This window comes from Aquarana catesbeiana, linkage group LG03 (genome assembly GCF_042186555.1).
Source record: "Aquarana catesbeiana isolate 2022-GZ linkage group LG03, ASM4218655v1, whole genome shotgun sequence".
Taxonomy (NCBI): Eukaryota; Metazoa; Chordata; class Amphibia; order Anura; family Ranidae; genus Aquarana; species Aquarana catesbeiana.
The window spans coordinates 45,325,547-45,351,147 of NC_133326.1; the positions used below are offsets into that span (position 1 = coordinate 45,325,547).

General features: G+C 43.1%; 1 protein-coding gene across 2 annotated transcripts in view; it reads right to left on the reverse strand.

Moving 5' to 3' along the window:
• The window catches only part of KIF7 (kinesin family member 7), a 99,976-nt gene that overhangs the window by 14,101 nt on the left and 60,274 nt on the right, over positions 1 to 25,601 (reverse strand). For both annotated transcript variants that reach the window (XM_073618455.1, XM_073618456.1), the window contains exons 15-17: positions 23,281 to 23,496; positions 17,606 to 17,812; positions 9,382 to 9,580 (exon numbers count right to left, since the gene is read on the reverse strand). In XM_073618455.1, coding sequence (XP_073474556.1) covers positions 9,382 to 9,580; positions 17,606 to 17,812; positions 23,281 to 23,496 — 622 coding nt within the window. The remainder of the gene's footprint in view (positions 1 to 9,381; positions 9,581 to 17,605; positions 17,813 to 23,280; positions 23,497 to 25,601) is intronic.

The window sequence follows — 25,601 nt, forward strand, 5'->3', positions numbered from 1 at the left end:
ACATGAGTTGGCCAGACAGTTAGCCCATTGCCCTGTTCAGTGTCAGACACACCCCCAGGGGAAACATGCCCTATCCCCTTATGAAATTTTGTTTGGTTCAGCTCCCAGACTTGGTTGTTACTTTCCACAACAGTTACAGTTACAGTCTGATGTGTTGACTAATTATGTAACCATTTTATCACGAGAATTAACCTGAATGCATGTCCAGGTGTTTTCTTCCATTCCAGATCCTGAATTAGATACAGGAACACACCAACTATTGTCTGGAGATCCTTGAGCCAAGTTATGATGGTCCATTCCAAGTTTTGGTGACCACAGCCACCTCAGTCAAGTTGGCCAGGAAGAACACCTGAATGCACGCTTATCACTGCAGGAGAGCGTGTTTTCGGGTGTTGCATATCCTTTTTCTGTTTGATCTAGGGGGGAGGGTCCCAGGAGGTGGCCATCACAAAAATGATAACATAATTACGTTTTGGTGTAACTCTTCAGGTACACATGTGACCACCTTTACCTTAGATTACTGTGACATAGTACCTTGTCCGTTTGACCCTTCATGGTGATGCCATTGGTACAGTGATATCCCTGACGGTAAGGACATATATGTATGCCACACAGACAGTTACTGGGGACAGAGTTGTGGTTTCTGTGGGAGCCAGTGGGTTGGAACACAGGGCCAGACTGGGCGACCACAGAGTGCATTTGACAAAAAAAAAGGAAGATGAAAATAGAAAGCCCCATATCCTAACCAAAGATACCCCTGATACATACACTGACCCAGCACACAGTCAGAGGAGGAAGCGAGCAGCTCTCTCCGGAAGCTTTGATCCTCATGTATACATACATGTCATAGGGGTTACAAGGGGGGTCCCTGATGAGTTTAAAGCCAGGGATCAGGTAAAAGCTGGTTTTGAGTCTTTGATCCCCATAACAACTGTCAGCAAGAATGTAGATTGGATTAACTACATGTCATGGTTATGCAATAGAGTTTGTCGATCAGCATACCTGTCTCCATGTGTTCATCTCTAGAGACCAGCTGACCCTGATGTTCCAGCCTGCTGCCTCCTTCCTCTTCTCCTGTAGTCTACCGTGAGCGTGAGCTGTGAGACCCCGGGGGCCGCGACCTGGAGCCAGACTGCAGCGCAGTCCATCCTTACCATTAAAGGCTCTGGTGAACACCTGCTGGCTCTTAGACTCCGCGCCCTGGGGAATCTATGCTCTAGCTCCCAGTGGGATCTGTGTCAGTGATCCAGTAGACCTGCTTCCCGAACCTCTCAGGGTTCAATCCGCAGCAGTCAGCCGTAGGGTCCACTACCTTGCGGTGCACTCCTGATCCCGACGGTGTGCATCTGTCACCCAGCCTCTAGGTGACCTGACACTACACATATTATAACCAACAGAGATTTGTAAATGACACTAAAGATGCCCTCCAGCGAATTGCTGACCAGTTAGCCCCCACTTCCTACATGACATTCCAGGACCTGATGGCCTTAGATATGGTGCTATCTGGGAAAGGAGGTGTTTTGTAAAATCATAGGAAAAAACGGGAACCTGTTGTACATACATTCCTGATAATACTGGGCCAAATGGTAAGGTTACTTTAGCTATAAAGAAATTAGAAGATCTGTCACTGGAGCTGAAGAAGAACTCAGGTATCACAGACCCATGGGACCAATATTTTAGTTGGATGAGTGGGTGGCAGAAGGTGCTCGCCCAGATACGGATAAGGGTATTAATAATCCTGGTTCTTTTAGCCCTGATTGTATACTGTATTCTACCTTTCATAAAAAGTTAACCACTTCAGCCCCGGAAGGTTTTACCCCCTTCCTGACCAGAGCACTTTTTACAATTCGGCACTGCGTCGCTTTAACTGCTAATTGCGCGGTCATGCAATGCTGTACCCAAACGAAATTTGCGTCCTTTTCTTCCCACAAATAGAGCTTTCTTTTGATGGTATTTGATCACCTCTGCCATTTTTATTTTTTGCACTATACACGGAAAAAGACCGAAAATTTTGAAAAAAAATGATATTTTCTACTTTTTGTTCTAAAAAAAATCCAATAAACTCAATTTTAGTCATACATTTAGGCCAAAATGTATTCGGCCACATGTCTTTGGTAGAAAAAATGTCAATAAGTGTATATTTATTGGTTTGCGCAAAAGTTATAGCGCCTACAAACTAGGGTACATTTTCTGGAATTTACACAGCCTTTAATTTATGACTGCCTATGTCGTTTCTTGAGGTGCTAAAATGGCAGGGCAGTACAAAACCCCCACAAATGACCCCATTTTGGAAAGTAGACACCCCAAGGAATTTGCTGAGAGGCATGTTCAGCCCATTGAATATTCATTTTTTTTGTCCCAAGTGATTGAATAATGACAAAAAAAAAAAAAAATTACAAAAAGTTGTCACTAAATGATATATTGCTCACACAGGCCATGGGCATATGTGGAATTGCACCCCAAAATACATTTAGCTGCTTCTCCTGAGTATGGGGATACCACATGTGTGGGACTTTTTGGGAGCCTAGCCGCGTACGGGGCCCCGAAAACCAATCACTGCCTTCAGGATTTCTAAGGGCGTACATTTTTGATTTTACTCCTCACTACCTATCACAGTTTTGAAGGCCATAAAATGCCCAGATGGCATAAAACCCCCCCAAATGACCCCATTTTGGAAAGTAGACACCCCAAGCTATTTGCTTTGAGGCATGTTGAGTCCATGGAATGTTTTATATTTTGACACAAGTTGCGGGAAAGTGACAAATTTTTTTTTTTTTTTTTTGCACAAAGTTGTCACTAAATGATATATTGCTCACACAGGCCATGGGCATATGTGGAATTGCACCCCAAAATACATTTAGCTGCTTCTCCTGAGTACGGGGATACCACATGTGTGGGACTTTTTGGGAGCCTAGCCGCGTACGGGGCCCCAAAAACCAATCACTGCCTTCAGGATTTCTAAGGGCGTACATTTTTGATTTTACTCCTCACTACCTATCACAGTTTCGGAGGCCATGGAATGCCCAGGTGGCACAAACCCCCCCCCAAATGACCCCATTTTGGAAAGTAGACACCCCAAGCTATTTGCTGAGAGGCATGGTGAGTATTTTGCAGCTCTCATTTGTTTTTGAAAATAAAGAAAGACGAGAAAAAAAATTATTTTTTTTTCTTTTTTCAATTTTCAAAACTTTGTGACAAAAAGTGAGGTCTGCAAAATACTCACTATACCTCTCATCAAATAGCTTGGGGTGTCTACTTTCCAAAATGGGGTCATTTGGGGGGGTTTTTTGCCACCTGGGCATTCCATGGCCTCCGAGACTGTGATAGGCAGTGAAGAGTGAAATCAAAAATTTATGGCCTTAGAAAGCCTGAAGGCGGTGCTTGGTTTTCGGGGTCCCGTACGCGGCTAGGCTCCCAAAAAGTCTCATACATGTGGTATCCCCATACTCAGGAGAAGCAACAGAATGTATTTTGGGGTGTAATTTCACATATTCCCATGGCAAGTTTGAGCAATATATCATTTAGTGACAACTTTGCGCAAAAAAAAATAAAAAAAATAAAAAATTGTCTCTTTCCCGCAACTTGTGTCACAATATAAAATATTCCATGGACTCGACATGCCTCTCAGCAAATAGCTTGGGGTGTCTACTTTCCAAAATGGGGTCATTTGGGGGGGTTTTGAACTGTCCTGGCATTTTATGCACAACATTTAGAAGCTTATGTCACACATCACCCACTCTTCTAACCACTTGAAGACAAAGCCCTTTCTGACACTTTTTGATTACATAAAAAAATAAATTTTTTTTGCAAGAAAATTACTTTGAACCCCCAAACATTATATATTTTTTTAAAGCAAATGCCCTACAGATTAAAATGGTGGGTGTTTCATTTTTTTTTTTCACACAGTATTTGCGCAGCGATTTTTCAAACGCATGTTTTGGGGAAAAAACACACTTTTTTAAATTTTAATGCACTAAAACACACTATATTGACCAAATGTTTGATGAAATAAAAAAGATGATCTTAGGCCGAGTACATGGATACCAAACATGACATGCTTTAAAATTGCGCACAAACGTGCAGTGGCGACAAACTAAATCCATTTTTAAAAGCCTTTAAAAGCCTTTACAGGTTACCACTTTAGATTTACAGAGGAGGTCTACTGCTAAAATTACTGCCCTCGATCTGACGTTCGCGGTGATACCTCACATGCATGGTGCAATTGCTGTTTACATTTGACGCCAGACCGACGCTTGCGTTCGCCTTAGCGCGAGAGCAGGGGGGACAGGGGTGCTTTTTTTTTTTTTTTTTTTTTTTCTTTATTATTATTATTTTTTTATCTTATTTTTAAACTGTTCCTTTCATTTTTTTTTTTAAAATCATTTTTATTGTTATCTCAGGGAATGTAAATATCCCCTATCATAGCAATAGGTAGTGACAGGTACTCTTTTTTGCAAAAATTGGGGTCTATTAGACCCTAGATTTCTCCTCTGCCCTCAAAGCATCTGACCACACCAAGATCGGTGTGATAAAATGCTTTCCCAATTTCCCAATGGCGCTGTTTACATCCGGCGAAATCTAAGTCATAAAATGCTCGTAGCTTCCGGTTTCTTAGGCCATAGAGATGTTTGGAGCCACTCTGGTCTCTGATCAGCTCTATGGTCAGCTGGCTGAATCACCGGCTGCATTCTCAGGTTCCCTGTTGAGACAGGAGAGCCAGAGAAAAACACGGAAGACGTTGGGGGGGGGGGGCATTCCCTCCCACTGCTTGTAAAAGCAGTCTAGAGGCTAATTAGCTGCTAGGATTGCTTTTACATGAAAGCCAATCGCTGGCTGAAAAGAATGATACCAAGATGATACCTAAACCTGCAGGCATCATTCTGGTATAACCACTCAAAGTCGTGAATGGCGTACCTGAAGACAAAAAAATGGTTAACAATAAAGCACAGTAAACGGTAAGGTATAAAAAATTGCATATCTGAAAAGCAAGCATGATAAAACATAACAACAATAAAACATTGCAGAATAGAATACAGTAAAAAAGAGCAGAACAATAGAGAGAGAATAGAGAGAGAGAGAACAATAAAACGACAACTATTTTTTTTTTATTTTATATTTTTGTTTGTGTTTTTTTTTTTTTTTTTACACTTTTTTTTTGTAACTAACTTTTATAACTGTAACCGGTTCCAGGTTCGGGTCTCTCAAAATGCGATGGCATCTTGGGAGACCCTGTGAAAGTGTGCCTAGTCTGTGCAATGCTGTACCCTACGCTAATACTCAACTAGTGAATGGTAGCGTTCAAAACATTCACCAATGCAAAGACCAGGATTGTCAGGACAGGAGGGACAATAATAGCGGGTGTCACGCCTATATCCGCGCTTGCTGCAGACACAACATCTTTTTTGGGGGGATTGGTTGGGTAGGGGTACTCGGGAGGACATAAAGAAAATGCCTCTCATGCAGCTGACTGCATTTGGTTGGGGATGTGAATGGGGGAAGTACGGGCGCTGCAGAAGTAGTGGGTTCCCAATTAGAATTGGCGAATGCAGCAGGAAGGGCATTATGGGCACGACGGGCCTGTGTTTGTCTTTTTGGTGGCAGCGGGACACTACTTGTGCTTGCCACCTGACCAGCTTGAACTGCACTTATGGGACTCGCCACGTCACCAAGTGTTACTGCAGTGCTGGTTTGACTACGACCGGGGTGTACTAGGCTGCTGGTGCTTGCCAGTTCACCAAAACGCTACCAAAAAAACTGTTAGCGATCGCAGGGATCAGGCCTGACTCTGCGAACGCTGCAGTTATGCATTTAGTGTTTTGTAAGTGTCAGTGATCGATCGATACTGCACTTGGGTGGGCTGGGCCGGGCGGAGGGGCAAAACGCAGGTGCTAGCAGGTATCTGGGCTGATCCCGCTAACACTGCGTTTGTGGGAACCCTAAACTGCTGGGGACGCTAGTATAGATCTGATCAGATCAGATATTGATCCGATCAGATACTATACCACTAAGGGAGGTGTACGGTGCGTGCGTGGGTGTTAGCGGTACTGGCGCTAACCTGACGCTGCCTGGGGCTGGTGCTTGCCAGTTCACCAAAACGCTACCAAAAAAACTGTTAGCGATCGCAGGGATCAGGCCTGACTCTGCGAACGCTGCAGTTATGCGTTTAGTGTTTTGTAAGAGTCAGTGATCGATCGATACTGCACTTGGGTGGGCTGGGCCGGGCGGAGGGGCAAAACGCAGGTGCTAGCAGGTATCTGGGCTGATCCCGCTAACACTGCGTTTGTGGGAACCCTAAACTGCTGGGGACGCTAGTATAGATCTGATCAGATATTGATCCGATCAGATACTATACCACTAAGGGAGGTGTATGGTGCGTGCGTGGGTGTTAGAGGTACTGGCGCTAACCTGACGCTGCCTGGGGCTGGTGCTTGCCAGTTCACCAAAACGCTACCAAGAAAACTGTTAGCGATCGCAGGGATCAGGCCTGACTCTGTGAACGCTGCAGTTATGCGTTTAGTGTTTTGTAAGTGACAGTGATCGATCGATACTGCACTTGGGCTGGGCTGGGCGGAGGGGAAGAACGCAGGTGCTAGCAGGTATCTGGGCTGATCCCGCTAACACTGCGTTTTTGGGAACCCTAAACTGCTGGGGACACTAGTATAGATCTGATCGGATCAGATATTGATCCGTACAGATACTATACCACTAAGGGAGGCGTATGCTGCGTGCGTGGGTGTTAGCGGTACTGGCGCTAATCTGACGCTGCCTGGGGCGATGCATATCACTGCCGGGCGATCAGGGGCTAAACCTTTATTCGGTAATAAACGGCGGGTCCCCTGACACTATAAAAAATAAACGAACTAACCAGCGTCACCCGTAACGGTTATACGGTGATCAGTGGTGAAAGGGTTAACTAGGGGGCAATCAAGGGGTTAAAACATTTATTAGATAGTATATGGGGGTCCCTGTCACTATAAAACGCTGACGGCGAACCTAAATATTTACGTTCCTAACTAGCGTCACCAGCGACACTAATACAGCGATCAGAAAAATGATCGCTTAGTGACACTGGTGACAGGGGGTGATCAAGGGGTTAAAACTTTATTAGGGGGGGTTAGGGGGGTATCCTAGACCTAAAGGGGGGTAATACTCACTGCCCTAACACTGTAACTGTCACAAACTGACACCATGCAGTAATCAGAAAAAAAAAAATAAAAAATACTGCTTGCAGTCAGTTTGTGACAGGGGGGGGTGATTGGGGGGGGATCGGGGGGCGATCGGGGGGGGGGATCGGGGGTGTAAAGTATGCCTGGCATGTTCTACTGTGTGTGTGTGTGTGTTGTGCACTTACATGTCTTCTCTCCTCGGCGCTGGGACGGAAACTGCCAAGCCGAGGAGAGATGACATCACATCCTCTGCCTGTGTGAAACTACACACAGGCAGGGGAGGATTCCGATTGGCTGGGAGCGATCGCGAGGGGAGGGGCCACGATCGGATGGTCTCCCCCTCGCCTCCCGACGCTCCCAGTCAAATGCCGACCGCCGCTGGCACCGGGGGGGGGGTCCGATCGGACCCCCCGCCCGCGGGAGGCAGATCACGTACAGGTACGTGATTCTGCCTGCCCGTGCCATTCTGCCGACGTATATATACGTTAGGCGGTCGGCAAGTGGTTAATGAGCAAGGCTGTAGACAATAGCACACCTACATTTCTCCACCAAGAAGAAGAGGACCCCCTTATGATGGAAGATGACAAACCCTTCACTCCTCTCAGTCACTCCCTGTCCATAACCTCACCATCCTATAGGGTTATAGGGATAGATAGCGCCTGACTGCAACTCTCCAGCTGTATCGAGGAGGGAAGTGAACAGTTGCTGCCCAATTCTATATACAGCCAAAAAGAGTTGCTGAGGAGAAGGGCCAGGCCAAAGTGGGACCTTTAGTATTAGGGACAGAAAAGAGAAAATAGTCATTTTAGGGGGGATTGTGAAGGAATGTGATGTAGATAATAATAATAGTAATCTGAAAATGTCTATTTTCTTATGTGCATACATATTTTTCTCCTTACTCATTATAGAAGTATACAGGTTTGCTCTGTTCCTATATTTTCTCAAGATGGCGGGTACCCCCTGCATCCCACACATCAGAAGAACGCGGAACTGAAGATAAAACCAAAGACAGTCAGACCTCGTTATGAAGATTCTCCATTTTCTTTTTTTATCTTAACCAATGAGATGTACCTATTAGACTAACATAGCAATGACGTATTTGTGTGTATAAAACATTAGCACCGCCTTGAATAAATCAGAAGTGTAACAAGTAACGGTGCTGAGCGTGTCTCAGAGTGTTTACTTTTATATGCATGCATATCCACACTTTCCAATCAGAGACAGCAGCAGATAACCTTGGGCTCGATTGGAGCTCTTAATCATTTCCATAACAGCGGCAGCGGTTGTAGCCAGTTCGGGACCGCAATGGCAGCCGTGTCCTGGAAGGAGAACAGGGCTGGCAGATCATTCAGGTGGTGTAGCACAAATGACGAGGAGCTCCTCCGGACAGTCAGAGACAGGGGGAATCCCCATCTGTATCTGCAGCCCAATTGGCGGAACTTATCCAGGCGTGGACGGAGCAGTGCTCGGCCCTGGAGGGTCGCCCTGGAGAGATCAGGGAAGATCTTTACTGATGCCCCGTCAAAAGTCAACTTCTCCACGCTCCCAGGCCATCCTGAGGATCAGCTCTTTGTGCGTGTACCGGTGAAGGTGGCATATCACATTGTTGGTGTCCGAGGAGTGGGGGGCCCAGAACTCTGTGTACCCTGTACATCTCCAAATTAACTGGAGGGGCTGAGTCCGGAAGCCTGTTAAACATCACCAGTACAATGTCCTGCAAATGTTGAGGTCCTGTAGCCTCCAGGAGACCTCAGAGCCGCAAGTTATTACGGCAGCTCCGGTCCTCTAGGTCTTCCAGGTGGAGATGTAGGGTAGACACGTGGGTGGTTTGGGAGGCCTGCACTGCTTCCAGTTGGGAGATGCGGGTTTCTAAGGCACAGACGGCAATCTCCTCCGTGGAGACCCACTCCGCTATCTGGTGGGTATTCTGCCAGGAAAATGTGGGTTTGGTGGAAAGTAAGCAGGAGCTCAGGCTCTTCACTTCTCAACTCCGCCATGTCCAGGCCACGCCCCCCACAGAAGTTTTTTTATCTTAATACATAGACTGCATTAAGATAAAAATCCTTCTGCCTTTACAATCACTTTAACACAACAGTCAGAAAGGGCAGAAATGAGCACAAAACTGTCAATATAAGAACACAGCTCATATTCTAATTAATATTCCACATATTGACTATCACAAAGTATGAAGTATATAAATAAGACAAAAGCACACCTTGGCATTGCTTCAGCAGGAGTTGTATGTTACGTTCATGTTCTTGCTGCTGCAAGGTCAGCTGGCGATCCATTTCTAGGCGCTGACGTTCTAGTGCCACCTCCAGACAGTACACCAGCTGCTGCTGCTCCTCCAGATTCATTTCCAGCTCAGAGAAGGAGATCTGCAGTTTATGCTCCTCCTCACGCAGTGTAACTACCTATAAAAAAAAAAAAAAGTGACGTATGGCAGAATTAAAGTATAGCAATATATGGGTAAACCTTAGAAAATCATGTCTATTTTAGCTTAAAGGTCTGCTCACACTTCACTTCATCAAAGTGGCAGATGATTTGATGACATACCATGTCCAAAAATAGAAAACTCAGAAAGTTATCTCTCAGCTGATCAGATGTAACTACCAAAAAATACTAGTCTCCAGATGAAAGCTGAAATCAGGCTAACATTGGGAGCACCTGTATTATAAGCTAAAAGTTGGGGAGTAATCAGGAGTACTTAGAAATGAGAAAGAGTAGATAGGATAGCAGATTCTGGATTGCAGGCTTTGAAAAGATTTGCAGCTGTATGCCACAACAGGGGTGCAGAATTTCCGAAGTGCATGCATCAATTTACAACCAGTGACGATTATCAAAGAGCTACCAACACACTGTAACTGTACCAAAATCAGTGCTCACATATATTTTGTCTCAATTCTCTTCTGCCTGAATTCAGAAACAGTAATGCTGGTCATACACGTATAGATTTTCAGCTAAAATATAATATTTTTATGGTGTACAAAACGTTAAAAACGCATATACTATATTACCAAAAGTATTGGGATGCCTGCCTTTACACGCACATGAACTTTAATGGCATCCCAGTCTTAGTCCGTAGGGTTCAATATGGAGTTCGCCCACTCTTTGCAGCTATAACAGCTTCAACTCTTCTGGGAAGGCTGTCCACAAGGTTTAGGAGTGTGTCTATGGGAATGTTTGACCATTCTTCCAGAAGCACATTTGTGAGGTCAGGCACTGATGCTGGAGAAGGCCTGGCTCGCAATCTCTGCTTCAATTTATCCCAAAGGTGTTCTATTGGGTTGAGGTCAGGACTCGAAACTCGCTCATCCATGTCTTTATGGACCTTGCTTTGTGCACTGGTTCAAATCATTTGGTGGAGGGGGGATTATGGTGTGGGGTAGTTTTTCAGGGGTTGGGCTTGGCCCTTAGTTCCAGTGAACAGAACTCTTAAAGTGATTGTAAACCATCCTTTTAAAAAAACAAAACAAAACATACATATCATACTTACCTCCACTGTGCTGTTTGTTTTGCACTGTGTAGCCCCGAACCTGTCTTCTGGGGTCCCCTGGCGGTGCTGGCAGCTCCTCCTCGCATCGGTAAACCCCTTGGGAGAAACACTCTCTCCAGCTCCAGGGGTTACCTTGTGGGCTCGCTCTGGGGGGGGGCTGGAGGGCCGGTCACTGTGAGAAGTTTTTTCACCTCAATACATAGGATGCATTAAGGTGAAAACACACGAGGGTTAACAACCCATTTAAGACGTCAGCATACCAAGACATTTTGGACAATTTCATGGTAACAGTTTGGGGATGGCCCCTTCCTGTTCCAACATGACTGCGCACCAGTGCACAAAACAAGGTCCATAAAGACATGGATGAGCGAATTTAGGGTGGAGGAACTTGACTGGCCTGCACAGAGTGCTGACCTCAACCTGATAGAACACCTTTGGGATGAATTAGAGTGGAGACTGCGAGCCAGGCCTTCTCATCCATATCAGTGCCTGACTTCACAAATGCTTCTGGAAGAATGGTCAAACATTCCCATAAACACTCTCCTAAACCTTGTGGGCAGCCTTCCCAGATGAGTTTAAGCTGTTATAGCTGCAAAGGTTGGGCCAACTCAATATTGAACTCTATGGACTAAGACTGGGATGCCATTAAAGTTTGTGTAAAGGCAGGCGTCCCAATACTTTTGGTAATATAGACACCTTTCACACTGGGGCGGTGTACATCAATGGGCAGGGGCGGTGGAGGAGCGGTGTATACATCGCTCCTCCACTGCCCCAAAGATACTGCTTGCAGGACTTTTTTTCCCATCCTGCAAGGGCAAATTTCTCCTGAAAAAGCTCTCTACTGTGAAACGCGTTGGGACCCGCTAAATTCATATCTTACTGCTGGCTGTTAAAGCAGAACTATACTCGCCTTCAGGGAAGCGATGGGGTGTTACGGAGCTCCCTACCAGCCACTAATCTCTCTGAGCAGGCAGTGATCGATACCCAGAAGGCGGTCGCTCAAAGATGTTAGCGGCCAGAAGGGAGCTTTCATTGGCCGGCTTGATATGATGTCACTCTTGCACATGTGCAAGAGTTCAGTCAGCTTCGGCATTGCCAAATTTCTACAATGAACTACTCGTGCAAGGGCGGACAGGCAGGTAGGCAACTTTAATGTAAAATAAACAACGCATGTCCCTTCTGCATTAGAAATCCTACCTGTTTGTCCATTTTTTTTTTTTAACAAAACTCCACTTTAAGATGATTTTAACTTTTTGTACACAATAGAATCTAATATTTTTATCTAATATTTCAAGTTGGGGTTTCATTCCCGGTAATTTGGCAACACAAAAAAACCCACTTTCTTTTTTTTCTTGTTTTGTGTCCAGTTGTGAATGGAGTGTTCATTATTTTAGCACTGTTTTATCCAAACTGGTTTCTAAAGAATTCCTATGCCTCTGCTTTTCCTTGACAAATAATCCCCATTCACTGAAAGGCTATCACTTTATGTCATTGTCAAAGCTCCCTGTTCACACAACATTGCTTTTCAGACATTCTAATCAAAAATCCATGCATTCCTTTCAAAGAAAAGTACATCAACAATATAATATCCTTACACCATTACACCTAAAAATACACATTCGTAAAAATGATTACGGTAACCGTCATGGAAAAAAATAGAACCTCAGATTTAACTTAATGGGACACTGTACTGAGAAAAATATAAACCTTGCCACTGCCAACCTTCTCTTGTAAATGACAGTTGCCTGACTGTCACTGTTTTAGAGCTAAAATCCGGTCAAATTAAACCAGAGTAGAGTCTGAACCTCATATCCACCTACAGTGCCTTGAAAAAGTATTCATACCCCTTGAAATTTTCCACATTTTGTCATATTACAACCAAAAATTTAAATGTATTTTATTGGGATTTTACATGGTAGACCAACACAAAGTGGCACATAATTGTGAAGTGAAAGGAAAATTATAAATGGTTTTCAATTTCTTTTACAAATAAACAACTGAAAAGTGTGGTGTGCATTTTTGTATTCAGCCCCCATTACTCTGGTACCCCTAACTAAAATCTAGTGGAACCAATTCAGAAGTCACCTAATTAGTCAATAGAGTCCACCTGTGTGTAATTTAATCTCAGTATAAATACAGCTATTCTGTGAATCCTTCAAAGGTTTGTTAGAGAACCTTAGTGAACAAACAGCATCATGAAGGCCAAGGAACACTTCAGACAGGTCAGGGATAAAGTTGTGGAGAAGTTTAAAGCAGAGTTAGGTTATTAAAAAAATATCCCAAGCTTTGAACATCTCACGGAGCACTGTTCAATCCATCATCCGAAAATGGAAAGTGTATGACACAACTGCAAACCTACCAAGACATGGCCGTCCACCTAAACTGGAAGGCCGGGCAAGGAGAGTATTAAATCAGAGAAGCAGCCAAGAGGCCCATGGTAACTCTGGAGGAGATGCAGAGACCCACAGCTCAGGGGGAGAATCTGTCCACAGGACAACTATTAGTCGTGCACTCCACAAATTTGGCATTTATGGAAGAGTGGCAAGAAGAAAGCCATTGTTGAAAGAAAGTTATAAGAAGTCCCATTTGCAGTTTGCCAGAAGCCATATGGGGGACACAGCAAACATGTGGAAGAAGGTGCTCTGGTCACATGTGACCAAAATGTAACTTTTGGGCCTAAAAGTAAAATGCTATGTGTGGCAGAAAACTAACACTGCATAAGACCTAGGGCTGGGAGATTTTCTTAAAAAAAAAAAAAATCTTCGCCTAAAAACTCATGTCCGCAGCGCCTCAGGACTGGCGCGGTGAAAAAAAAAAAAAATCTAAAAAAATCGATTTGTTTAAATTTTGAATCGATTTGACCTCTCAACTCGATTCAAGATTTAAATCGATTTTTTCCCCAGCTTTAATATCACCCTGAACACACCATCTCCACCGTGAAACATGGTGGTGGCAACATCATGTTGTGGGGATGCTTTTTTTCAGCAGGGACAGGGAAGCTGGTTAAAGTTGATGGGAAGATGGATGGAGCCAAATACAGGGCAATCTTAGAAGAAAACCTGTCTGCAAAAGACTTGAGACTGGGGCAGAGGTTCACCTTCCAGCAGGACAATGACCCTAAACATACAGCCAGTGCTACAATGGAATGGTTTAGATCAAAGCATATTCATGTGTTAGAATGGCCCAGTCAAAGTCAAAACCTAAATCCAATTGAGAATCTGTGGCAAGACTTGAAAACTTGAAAATGTCCCTCTCTAGATGTACAAAGCTGGTAGAGACATCCCCAAAAAGACTTGCAGCTGTAATTGCAGTGAAAGGAGGTTCTACAAAGTATTGACTCAGGGGGGCTGAATACAAATGTACCCCACACTTTTCACATGTTTTATTTGTAAAAAAAATTGAAAACCATTTATCATTTTCCTTCCACTTCACAATTATGTGCCACTTTGTGCTGTTCTATCACATAAAATCCCCATAAAATACATTTACGCTTTTGGTTGTAACAAAATGTGGAAAATTTCAAGGGGTATGAATACCTTTTCAAGGCACTGTACATACTTGTTTCAGTTCAGCAAGTCAGAACCAATGCCTCTAGATCAGCATAACAGACAGGCAACCAGCATTTGTCAGAAAGAGGCCTGAATAACACCTAACAGATTTCTACCCAGCACATCTCTGCAATACATGCACAGCCATGGGTAAAGTAGATGCAATACATGCACGTATAATCCGGTTTTGTCTCTTTACAAAATTACTACAAGAACATAACAATATTGGATGATCTGCAAGAAACCAGCAAGCTTCTAATGTCCAACAGACACTGAAATTCCAATCAACATTGTCAATCTTCCTGGTTATATGCTACAGAATACCCCCCCTTACATTATGAAGATGAGGCGCGAGGGAGGTGTTCTGTCACCCAGAATAGAAGAATGGGCCAGGGCTTTCAACTCTAGTTGTCACCGGAATACAGGAAGTTAAAAGCATGCTGAAGTTGAACTGATATTTTATTATACTTATCAATGAAATAAAACGCGGGGAAACACACACAAATTGCAGAAGTGTACTAAATATGTTAGTTTTCTTCCCTATATATACAGTCTAACCACTTCGAGTCCAGGGTAATCTTTTATTTTTCACACATAAACCAACATTTTTTGCTAGAAAAGTACTTTGAACCCCAAAACGTTATATTCTGGTAGAAGAGGCCCGGGAGAATGAAATGGCAGTTGTCATTTTTTGTCTCACGTGATATTTGTGTAGCTGTTTATCAAATGCATATTTTCAGGCAAAAATACACTGAAATGAATTTTAAAGCACACAAACACAGTACAATACCAACTTTTTGGTAAAAATATAAAAGATAGGGTTGTGTCATGTAAATAGATTCCAAATATGTCAAGATTCAAAATTGCATGCGCCTTTGAATTAGCAAAAGAACTACGGTACACTGCATTGCTGAATCTACATGTCTTTTAACCTTATCTACGTATTCTTTGATTTATCATTACAATTTTTATGACTGTGTTCCTCGCAGTTTTCATGAGCTTTCTCCTGCTCTGTTGTGATGCGGGACATCACTGTGCTCCATATTTTTACAATGGTGCAACAAACTTCTTTGGAATTGCGCAGTATGTCATGTTGTTGATTTTTGATGCATATCGTTAAAGAATTAAAAAAAAAAAAAAAAGAAAAAAAAGAAAGAAAAAACTACAAATCTTTTTTCATAGCTGATCAGATATCTATGAATTATGGCTCTAGAATTATTGCTCTTAATCCAACACTTGCAGCAATAACTCACATGCTTGATTAGCTGCTTCCCTGACTTCAGTAGCATGGAAAGGTCAGCTCTGAAACCAGAACTCAGGAAACACTCATCACTCCTTAAAAAGGACCTCCACCCAAAAGGGGAAGCTGCGCTTGTCTATCTCCTCCACATTTGGCACCTTTTGTGGGGGAAGGGGGAGCAGGTACCTGGTTTTGACAGGTACCCACTCCCACTTCTGGCTCAGTTTACTGCGGTGAAGTGAGCCAGATGTTTGGCCCCCCTCCTTCCCTCTGCAGCCAGCCCATTCACAGAGCGTAGCGCAATTGGCGCATGTGCATTAGGAAACCGGCTGTGAAGCTGCAAGGCTGAACAGGTAAGTGTCCTTACAGTAAAAGTCAGTGGCTACAGTGTTTGTAGCTGCTGACTTTTAATTTTTGGGGGATGGGGGTCGGAGCTCCTCTTTAAGCCGACCATAGATGGTTCGAATCTCAGCTGGTTCAGCAGGAACCCTGTATGGGCAGGCCAGTTGTACCCAAATTGATCCATCGATCGTCTTGGGAACAACCAACATGTCGGATTTTTGCATGCGATTATTGCCAGTGGCTATAGCCGCTAGCAATAATCACTGTGTTCTCCCAGCAGGGACAGCTTCCCTCACTGGGTGTACACAATAGCCCCATGGGAGGCATTACCCCATCAACACTGTTGATCGGGGGAATCAACCTGTGGATGCAGGAAAGAAAATCGTATCATCTATTGCCGACTTTACTCACAGAGGAGATCAGGGAACAAGGCCCTCTGAAAAACCTTTACTGAACAGCCCACCACCAGTTGAAAAAAATGATACCTAGCTCAAGGCTGCAGCCAGGAGCTTGTTTAACCACTTCAAGTCCAGGACGTTTTAAAAAGGCCTAAGGATGTGAAGTGCTTAAGATAACAAAAAAAACAACACATTTTTTCTAATCTGCATCTTGATGTCACGGTTAGTGTAAATCGACAATTTTGGAATGGGGCAGAGTGAAACGCGTTGGGTGCGTGGCCTGGTCGGAGTCCAGGCTGGGATTGCCACATACACCTCAGGGGTGTCATGGATGTGTGTCCATAGTCTCTTCACCTTTTGGAACAGGTTACATGTTCTACCCGTATTTAGGGTGGAACATGGAACACGTTCAAGCAGCTGCAGCCTTTCCATCTTTCCCACCCCTCACCCAGTGACAGCGGGCAGGCATCTTCTCAGGGCCCGCTGTCACATGCTCACGGCTCCGCCCACCAGGCCACATCATTCATTCACAGTCCTCTGTGAGTGGGAAACTACAAGTCTGAACAGCTTTTGTGGCTGTCGGCTTGTAGTTTCAATGAACTACCATGGCGCTGTGGAGTGCTCTGATAGTTCATTATCTTTTTCCTGTCAGTTTGTATGTGCCTGCCCATACGAGATATGGGCACACAGATACACTGAGAAGTCTGCAGGAGTCCTGCATGGCACCTGTAATCTGCTGATCGCTGGGGCAATGCTTTTCAGGCTCCAAGTTAAAAAAATAATAAATGCACATTTTTTTTTTTTCCTGCAAAAAGATGTGCATTTATTATTTTATTTTAAAAGGTGAACTTAATCTTTAAGCAGTTCCCGTCCAGTCAATAGCAGATTGATGGCTGGGTGGTGGTTTAGTTATCCTGACTAGGCGTCATATGATGATCTGTCAGAATGTGCCGATCACACAGGCATTGTGAAAAAATGCCTGTGTGATCGGCAAAAAAATGTAGAAGAATACATTTTGGGCTAAATTCATGTAGAACAATTATTTCTTTGCCATTTTTTTTTTTTTTTTAAGATTTTCAGTCTTTTTTCCTTTATTTACCAAAAAAATAAAAAACCGAGTGGTGATCAAATAGCACCAAAAGAAAGCTCCATTTCTGTGAAAAAAATGTTCAAAATTTAGTTTGTGTACAACGGTGCATGACAGTGCAATTGTCATTCAAAGTGTGACAGCGTTGAAAGCTGAGAATTGGCCTGGGCAGGAAGGGGGTGAAAGTCCCTGGGATTGAAGTGGTTAAATGCGAATTCAAACACAGTTCTGCGGCAGGGCTATACATATACACACTCCATTCTCTGCATTCTTTGATGTACTATTCCAAGGAGCAGCCTGGCTGTCGCCTATTCAGCGGAACATTTACCTTGTCAAAATATTTACAGAGGAGAGCTCGGGTCTCAGAGGAGGACAGATAACTCAGCTTTGCCATGAGGTTCATTTCACACTGGGAGAGCAGACTAGCTGAGGCTCGAAGAACTCGCTGCCTGCGTGTTATAGATTCATTCTTGTATTCAATTGCTGCATCAAGAGCTTCTATTGCCTCATCCAACTGGAACAGGATCCTCTCTTCCTGAAGAGGGGAAATAAAGATTATATTCAGAATATTTATAACTCAGAGCTGCAACAGATTTTCAACCCAGATTTAGTCATCCTTCAACCATAGAGGGGGATGTACAGGGACTGCAGACAATGCTGTAGGAGACGGATAGAAACTGCAGACATTCAGAAGCAGATGGTCAAAAACTGCAGATTCGCTGCAGAAGACAGTCAAAGATTGAAGACATGGTGCATGTAGAATATTGAGATTACTTCACAGTTCAATACAACCCACATTTGTATGCTCTACAACCTCCTTAAATAAATTACCGTCCACACAGTTCTTTAAAGAAATATCTTTAGTAAAAGATAGGGGAAATGATATAAAAATAAATAAAAATAATAACAAAATATATATATATAAAAAATTATTATACATACATTATATATATATATATATATATATATATATATATATATATATATATTTATACACACACACACACACACACACACACACACACACACACACAGTTGTGCTCATAAATTTACAGGGGATAGCAAACGTACACTGTTATACAAGCTGTACACTCACTACTTTACATTGTCGCAAAGTGTCATTTCTTCAGTGTTGTCACATGAAAAGGTAGAATAAAATATTTACAAACATGCGAGTTGTGTACTCACTTTTGTGAGATCCTGTGTGTATACAGTTGTGCTCATAAGTTTACATACCCAGGGCAGAATTTATGATTTCTTGGCCATTTTTCAGAGCACAAAAACTTTTTTCACTCATGGTTAGTGTTTGGCTGAAGTCATTTATTATCAATCAACTGTGTTTACTCTTTTTAAATCATAATAACAACAGAAACTACCCAAATGACCCTGATCAAAAGTTTACATACCCTGGTGATTTTGGCCTGATAACATGCACAAAAGTTGACACAAAGGGGTTTGAATGGCTATTAAAGGTAACCACCCTCACCAGTGATCTGTTTGCTTGTAATTAGTGTGTGTGTATAAAAGGTCAATGCGTTTCTGGACTCCTGACAGACCCTTGCATCTTTCATCCAGTGCTGCACTGATGTTTCTGGATTCTGAGTCATGGGGAAAGCAAAATAATTGTCAAAGGATCTGCGAGAAAAAGTAGTTGAACTGTATAAAACAGGAAAGGGATATAAAAAGATATCCAAGGAATTGAGAATGCCAATCAGCAGTGTTCAAACTCTAATCAAGAAGTGGAAAAAGAGAGGTTCTGTTGAAACCAAAACACGGACAGGTAGACCAACTAAAATTTCAGCCACAACTGCCAGGAAAATTGTTCGGGATGCAAAGAAAAACCCACAAATAACTTCAGGTGAAATACAGGACTCTCTGAAAACATGTGGTGTGGCTGTTTCAAGATGCACAATAAGGAGGCACTTGAAGAAAGATGGGCTGCATGGTCGAGTCGCCAGAAGAAAGCCATTACTACACAAATGCCATAAAGTATCCCGCTTACATTACTCCAAACAGCACAGAGACAAGCCTCAAACCTTCTGGCACAAAGTAATTTAGAGCGATGAGACCAAAATTGAGCTTTTTGGCCACAACCATAAACACTACTATTGGAGAGGAGTCAACAAGGCCTATGATGAAAAGGTACAGCGGTGGATTGCTGATGTTTTGGGGATATGTGAGCTACAAAGGCACAGGAAATTTGGTCAAAATTGATGGCAAGATGAATGCAGTAGGTTATCAAAAAATATTGGAGGAACATTTGCATTCATCAGCCAGGAAGCTGCGCATGGGACGTACTTGGACATTCCAACATGACAATGATCCAAAACACAAGGACACGTGGACCTGTCATTGGCTACAGCAGAATAAAGTGAAGGTTCCGGAGTGGCCATCTCAGTCTCCTGACCTCAATATCATTGAGTCACTCTGGGGACATCGCAAACGTGCAGTTCATGCAAGTCAGCCCAAGAATTTACAGGAATTGGTGGCTTTTTGCCAAGAGGAATGGGCAGCTTTACCATCTGAGAAGACAAAGAGCCTCATCCACAAATATCACAAAAGACTTCAAGCTGTCATTGATGTTAAAGGGGGCAATACATGGTATTAGAAACTGGGGTATGTAAACTTTTGATCAGGGTTATTTGGGTAGTTTCTGTTGTTGTCATTATGGTTTAAAAAGAGTAAACACAGTTAATTAATGATAAATGGCTTCAGCCAAACACTAACCAAGAGTGAAAGAAAAGTTTCTGTGTTATTATTCATATTCTCTGAAAAATAGCCAAGAAATCAAAAATCCTGCCAGGGTATGTAAACTTATGAGCACAACTGTATACACACAGGATCTCACAAAAGTGAGTACACCCCTCACATTTTTCTAAATATTTTATTATATCTTTTCATGTGACAACACTGAAGAAATGACACTTTGCTACAATGTAAAGTAGTGAGTGTACAGCTTGTATAACAGTGTAAATTTGCTGTCCCCTCAAAATAACTCAACACACAGTCATTAATGTCTAAACCGCTGGCAACAAAAGTAAATGTACCCCTAAGTGAAAATGCCCAAATTGGGCCCAATTAGCCATTTTCCCTCCCCGGTGTCATGTGACTTGTTCGTGTTATAAGGTCTCAGGTGTGAATTTTGGTCTCATTGCTCTACCTCTCTCATACTGGTCACTGAAAAATCAACATGGCACCTCATGGCAAAGAACTGTCAGATGATCTGAAAAAATAAATTGTTGATCTACATAAAGATGGCCTAGGCTATAAGAAGATTACCAAGACCCTGAAACTGAGCTGCAGCATAGTGGCCAATACCATACAGTCGACCAAAGAAATTGAATGCACGTGCTCAGCGTCATATCCAGAGGTTGTCTTTGAGAAATAGATGTATGAGTGCTGCCAGCATTGCTGCAAAGGTTGAAGGGGTGGGGGGTCAGCCTATCAGTACTCAGACCATACACCGCACACTGCATCAAATTGGTCTGCATGTCTGTCGTCCAGAAGGAAATCTCTTCTACAGATGATGCACAAGAAAGCCCGCAAAACAGTTTGCTGAAGACAAGTAGACTAAGGACAAGGATTACTGGAACCATGTGCTGTTGTCTGATGAGACCAAGATAAACTTATTTGGTTCAGATGGTGTCAGGCATGTGTTGCGGCAACCAAGTAAGGAGTACATAGACAAGTGTGTCTTGCCTACAGTCAAGCATGGTGGTGGGAGTGTCATGGTCTGGGGCTGTATGAGTGCTGCCGGCACTGGGAAGCTACAGTTCATTGAGGGAACCATGAATGCCAACATGTACTGTGACATACTGAAGCAGAGCATGATCCCTCCCTTCGGAGACTGGGCCGCAGGGCAGTATTCCAGCATAATAACAACCCCAAACACACCTCCAAGATGACCACTGCCTTGCTAAAGAAGCTGAGGGTAGAGGTGATGTACTGGCCAAGCATGTCTCCAGACCTAAACCCTATTGAGCATCTGTGGGGCATTCTCAAATGGAAGGTGGAGGAGCGCAAAGGTCTCTAACATCCACCAGCTCTGTGATGTCATCATGGAGGAGTGGAAGAGGACTCCAATGGCAACCTGTGGAGCTCTGGTGAACTCCATGCCCAAGAGGGTTAAGGCAGTGCTGGAAAATAATGGTGGCCACACAAAATATTGACACTTTGGGCCCAATTTGGACATTTTCACTTAGGGTACTCACTTTTGTTGCCAGCGGTTTAGACATTAATGGCTGTGTGTTGAGTTATTTTGAGGAGACAGCAAATTTACACTGTTGCATTATAATGTGTATGTATGTATGTATAAAAAGGTTAATAAACTGGACTATATTGTCTCACTTTATAATGTCCTCTGAATTTACAACATACATTTTAACATACAGTATATCCTATGGCTATTGAGAGCTAACCACATTTAACAGACAGTGTGTGGCTTTTGAATGGTATTTGGCCCTGAATCTATCTATTCATTCTCCCCCCACACTTTTTTTTCTCTTCTCCCTCTCCTCTTGCTTCCTTCCCTCCTCTCCTGTATTAGATACTACTAGATATCCTTTATTTTCCTTTCTAGCATAATTGATATCTGTGGGTTGCAGTTTGCTATATGGGTTGAATATGCATTATGCTTTGTTATATCCATGTTTAGCGTTTTATGATAACCTCATCAGTAAGTCTACTGAAAAATAGTTAATTGAGATTAAGGCCCCTTTCACACGTGTGTGACTTGTCCTGCGACTCGGAACTGCAAAGTTGCATAACAAGTCGTTCCCTATGATTTCCATTGATAACCACTTGTGCAACTTCAAGTCATGCCGATTTCAAAAGTAGTCCCTGTACTACTTTGGTCGGACTTTCATGCAAGTTGAGGTCCACAGACCTCAAGTTTGCACAGGCATTCCCTGAAATCGCGGCGAACTCGCAGCAGTGGGAAAGGGGCCTAAACATAAAAAAGGAAAGCACAAAAAAAAATAAAAAAATAAAAGTTAAAAAAATGAATTCTACATGCATGGCAGTGCAGAATATTAAGATATTTGCAATAGTTTTCATACAGTCCACTTAGGGACACAAGTCTTTCATCATCGGGTTATACTGCCAACTAAAGAATTGCACACAGGTAAGCAAAAAAAAAAAACTGGAGGCTAGCCCTGAATACCCACCCCCAAAGGTTTTGCCAGTGTCCAATCACTTAAAATGGTTGTAAAGTCAGAAGGCTTTTTATCTTAATGCAGGCTATGAATTAAGATTAAAAGCCTTCTGTGTGCAGCAGCCCTCCTAATACTTACCTGAGCCCATCTCTGTCCAGCGTTGTTGCAGGAGTGCCTTGGCAAGCCGAGACTCTCCCTCCTGATTGGCTGAGACGGCAGCGTGGTGCCATTGGCTCCTGCTGCTGTCAAGCAAATTCAGTGAGCCAATCAGGAGAGAGAGGGGGCAGGGTCACAGCTCCATGTCTGAATGGATACACGGAGCTGTAGCTCGGCTTGAGTGCCCCATAGTAAGCTGCTTGCTGTGGGGGGGGGCACTCAACAGGAGGGAGGGGCCAGGAGCACAGAAGAGGGACCTGAGAAGAGAAGGATCTGGGACACTTTGTGCAAAACCAACTGCACAGAGCAGGTAAGTATAACGTGTTTATTATTTAAAAAACAAAAAAAAATAAGACTTTACAATAATTTTAAAAGGTAGAGGCAAATAACCAATGGTCTAAAGCAGTCAATAGAGTAGTCGAAAATCGAATGAATATTCTTATCGATTGTCAGGTCGGTTGGTTTTCGCATCATTAGTGTGCCGGCTGCAACAAGCGATTTTCGTGTCGCAATCGAAAGTGACTGATCCGACATGTTGGATTTTTTTTTTATTAGAAAAACTAAACAAATTATGGCACAAACGTAAGCGCCATTTTCGTTTTTTCGATCAACAGAACTTTCGGTTTTCGACTCGTCTATGGCAAGCTTAAGAATCAACTCCTGTGTCCTGTACTGCACAATTACAATAATTTACCTCAGCAGAAAGGAGGTTTCCCTGCCGTAATTTATCATCTATGTCCACCCTCTGCTTTAACAGCAAATCCTTCTCTTGTCTCAGGTTATTAATCTCATCTCGTATTCGCTGTTGGTCATAGCCACTGCCTTGGCGGAGTTGTCCATTCTTCTCACTCAGCTCCTTCTCCAGATCCTCAATGCGGCTGGACACCCTGACAATATCATTACTCAGAGCCTAAAGAATAAAATAGAATTCCATTTTATGAAGAGTCAGCCTCAGAATTATGTCCATGAACATAAAGCGGACATACATACATACAAAACACAAATCTTTTTAAATTAAAATAAATTTCCAGGCAAATATAAAAAGAACAAAAACACCAAGTCAGTTAACAAATTTATGAAAAAGAATTTGTACCAATTTCTCTTAAAATCCGCCTCCTGTAATCTCCTGCATAGCAAAGTAAGATGAGGAGAGCAGGCTTTTTAGCTAATATTGCTTCAAGTGAGTTCAGTGATGACCAAAGAGCTGCGGCTCCGTCACGAGCCGATCACACGATGTGGCAGGAGATTTGACAAAGGCTTGCTATAGAGGACTCATTTTTCTTTTAATCAGCTAGAGGGCTGATCGATTAAAAAAAAAAAAAAAAAAACAAGCTGGATGGGGGAATCCTCACTGTGGCACTGTATTCTGACAGCAGGGACTCTCCGCTGTCAGAATACACCGCTTAGCTGCTGCAGCCATTGATCGAGAATTTCTTTTCAACAAGACCATTTAACAGAAGTTGAACGAGCGAGAGTGGTCACACATGGATCGAAATTTGTCCTTGCTGAAATGGCTGAATTCTGATCCATCTATGGCCAGTTTAACTGAGCCAGCACGTGAGTGAGTACGACTACTATGATGTTGGGGAAGGAGAGAGGACATGTTCAACTGTTCACAAAGGAAACCTGCAGCTATCAAGCCTCATACACATGATACGATTGTTGGCAGGGGATTGTCTGTTGACAGACTGTTGTCCTAAAATCTGACCGTTCATACGCTCCTTTTGATAATTGTTGTCCAATTTTCAGCCAACAATGTTGGATGACAGGCTAGTAAATTTTTCGGCAGACAATGGCTTGACGTCTGATTTTTATATGGTCAGTACACAAATCCATCACACAAAATTCAAAGTACAAACACGCATGCTCAGAATCAATGCTCACCAAACACGAAATTAGCAGAAGGGGCCCAAAGGGTTGCGCTCAAGAGCAAAAATTTCTCGTAGTACGTAACTACGTTCGTCTTTGTGGCACGACAATTGTATACCGTTAGTATGCAAGACAAGATCCTGGCACACGCCCTTTTGACAAAAATCAGACGCTCGGTTGGCCAACAATTGTACCGTGTGTACGAGGCTTAAGATTAGGATAAGACTGAAACAATTAATATCCAAGATTCATTTTACCAGTAGTTCCACTTTATTCTGGTTTTCTATATGTGTTACTTAGCAAAATCATAAAAGGTACCTAAAATTTTTATTTTTTTTGTTCTTCATCTGTGTATTAAAGTGGTTCTAAAGCCTCAAGGTTTTTTTTTTGGTTTTTTTTTTTACCTAAAGGCATTTTATGCCTTAAGGTAAAAAAGCTTTTGTGCTGCAGGAGCCCCCCCAAGACCCACCCCCCTTTCTTACCTGCCCAATCCGATCCAGTGATGTACATGAGAGCAGCGGTCTCCCTTGTCATTGGGCAAACCAATAGCAGCGTCAGCCATTGGCTCTCGCTGCTGTCAAAGGCTGTGACGAGGGAGCAGGAGGCAGGGCTGAGTCACCCGTCCCTGTTAATAGATGCAAACCTGGACGCTCAGGAACGAGCATGCATGGGTGCCCCCCAGGGAAAGTGGTTTTCCCTGGGGGCACTCACTAAAGAGGAGGAGTCTGGAGCACCGGTGGGGAATCCCAGAAAGGGAGGACTGGGGCTGCTCTGTGTAAAACCATTGACAGGTTTGTTAGTTTAGTTTAAAAAAACCTGAAGGTTTAATATCAGTTTAAGAAACTCACCTAAGTTGACCCTAAATAAACCCTTTCAATTCCCATTGAGGGCATGTCCTTCAAATGCTCTCCTCCAGCCCAGTGTCTGGTCCCAAACACGACCCAACTATTTTTTTCCCCCAAACTTTAGTAGGTTGTCTACCATTAACTAAACCTTTCCAGTTAATAAAGGCAACCTTCACTATAAACATTACCACAACACTACTCTACATGCACAGGAAGTCAATACGTTCCATCTAGTGCTTGCAGCTGGAATACATCACTAGAATGAGCACCTCCACCGATGCAGCCCCGCAAACACATCCAA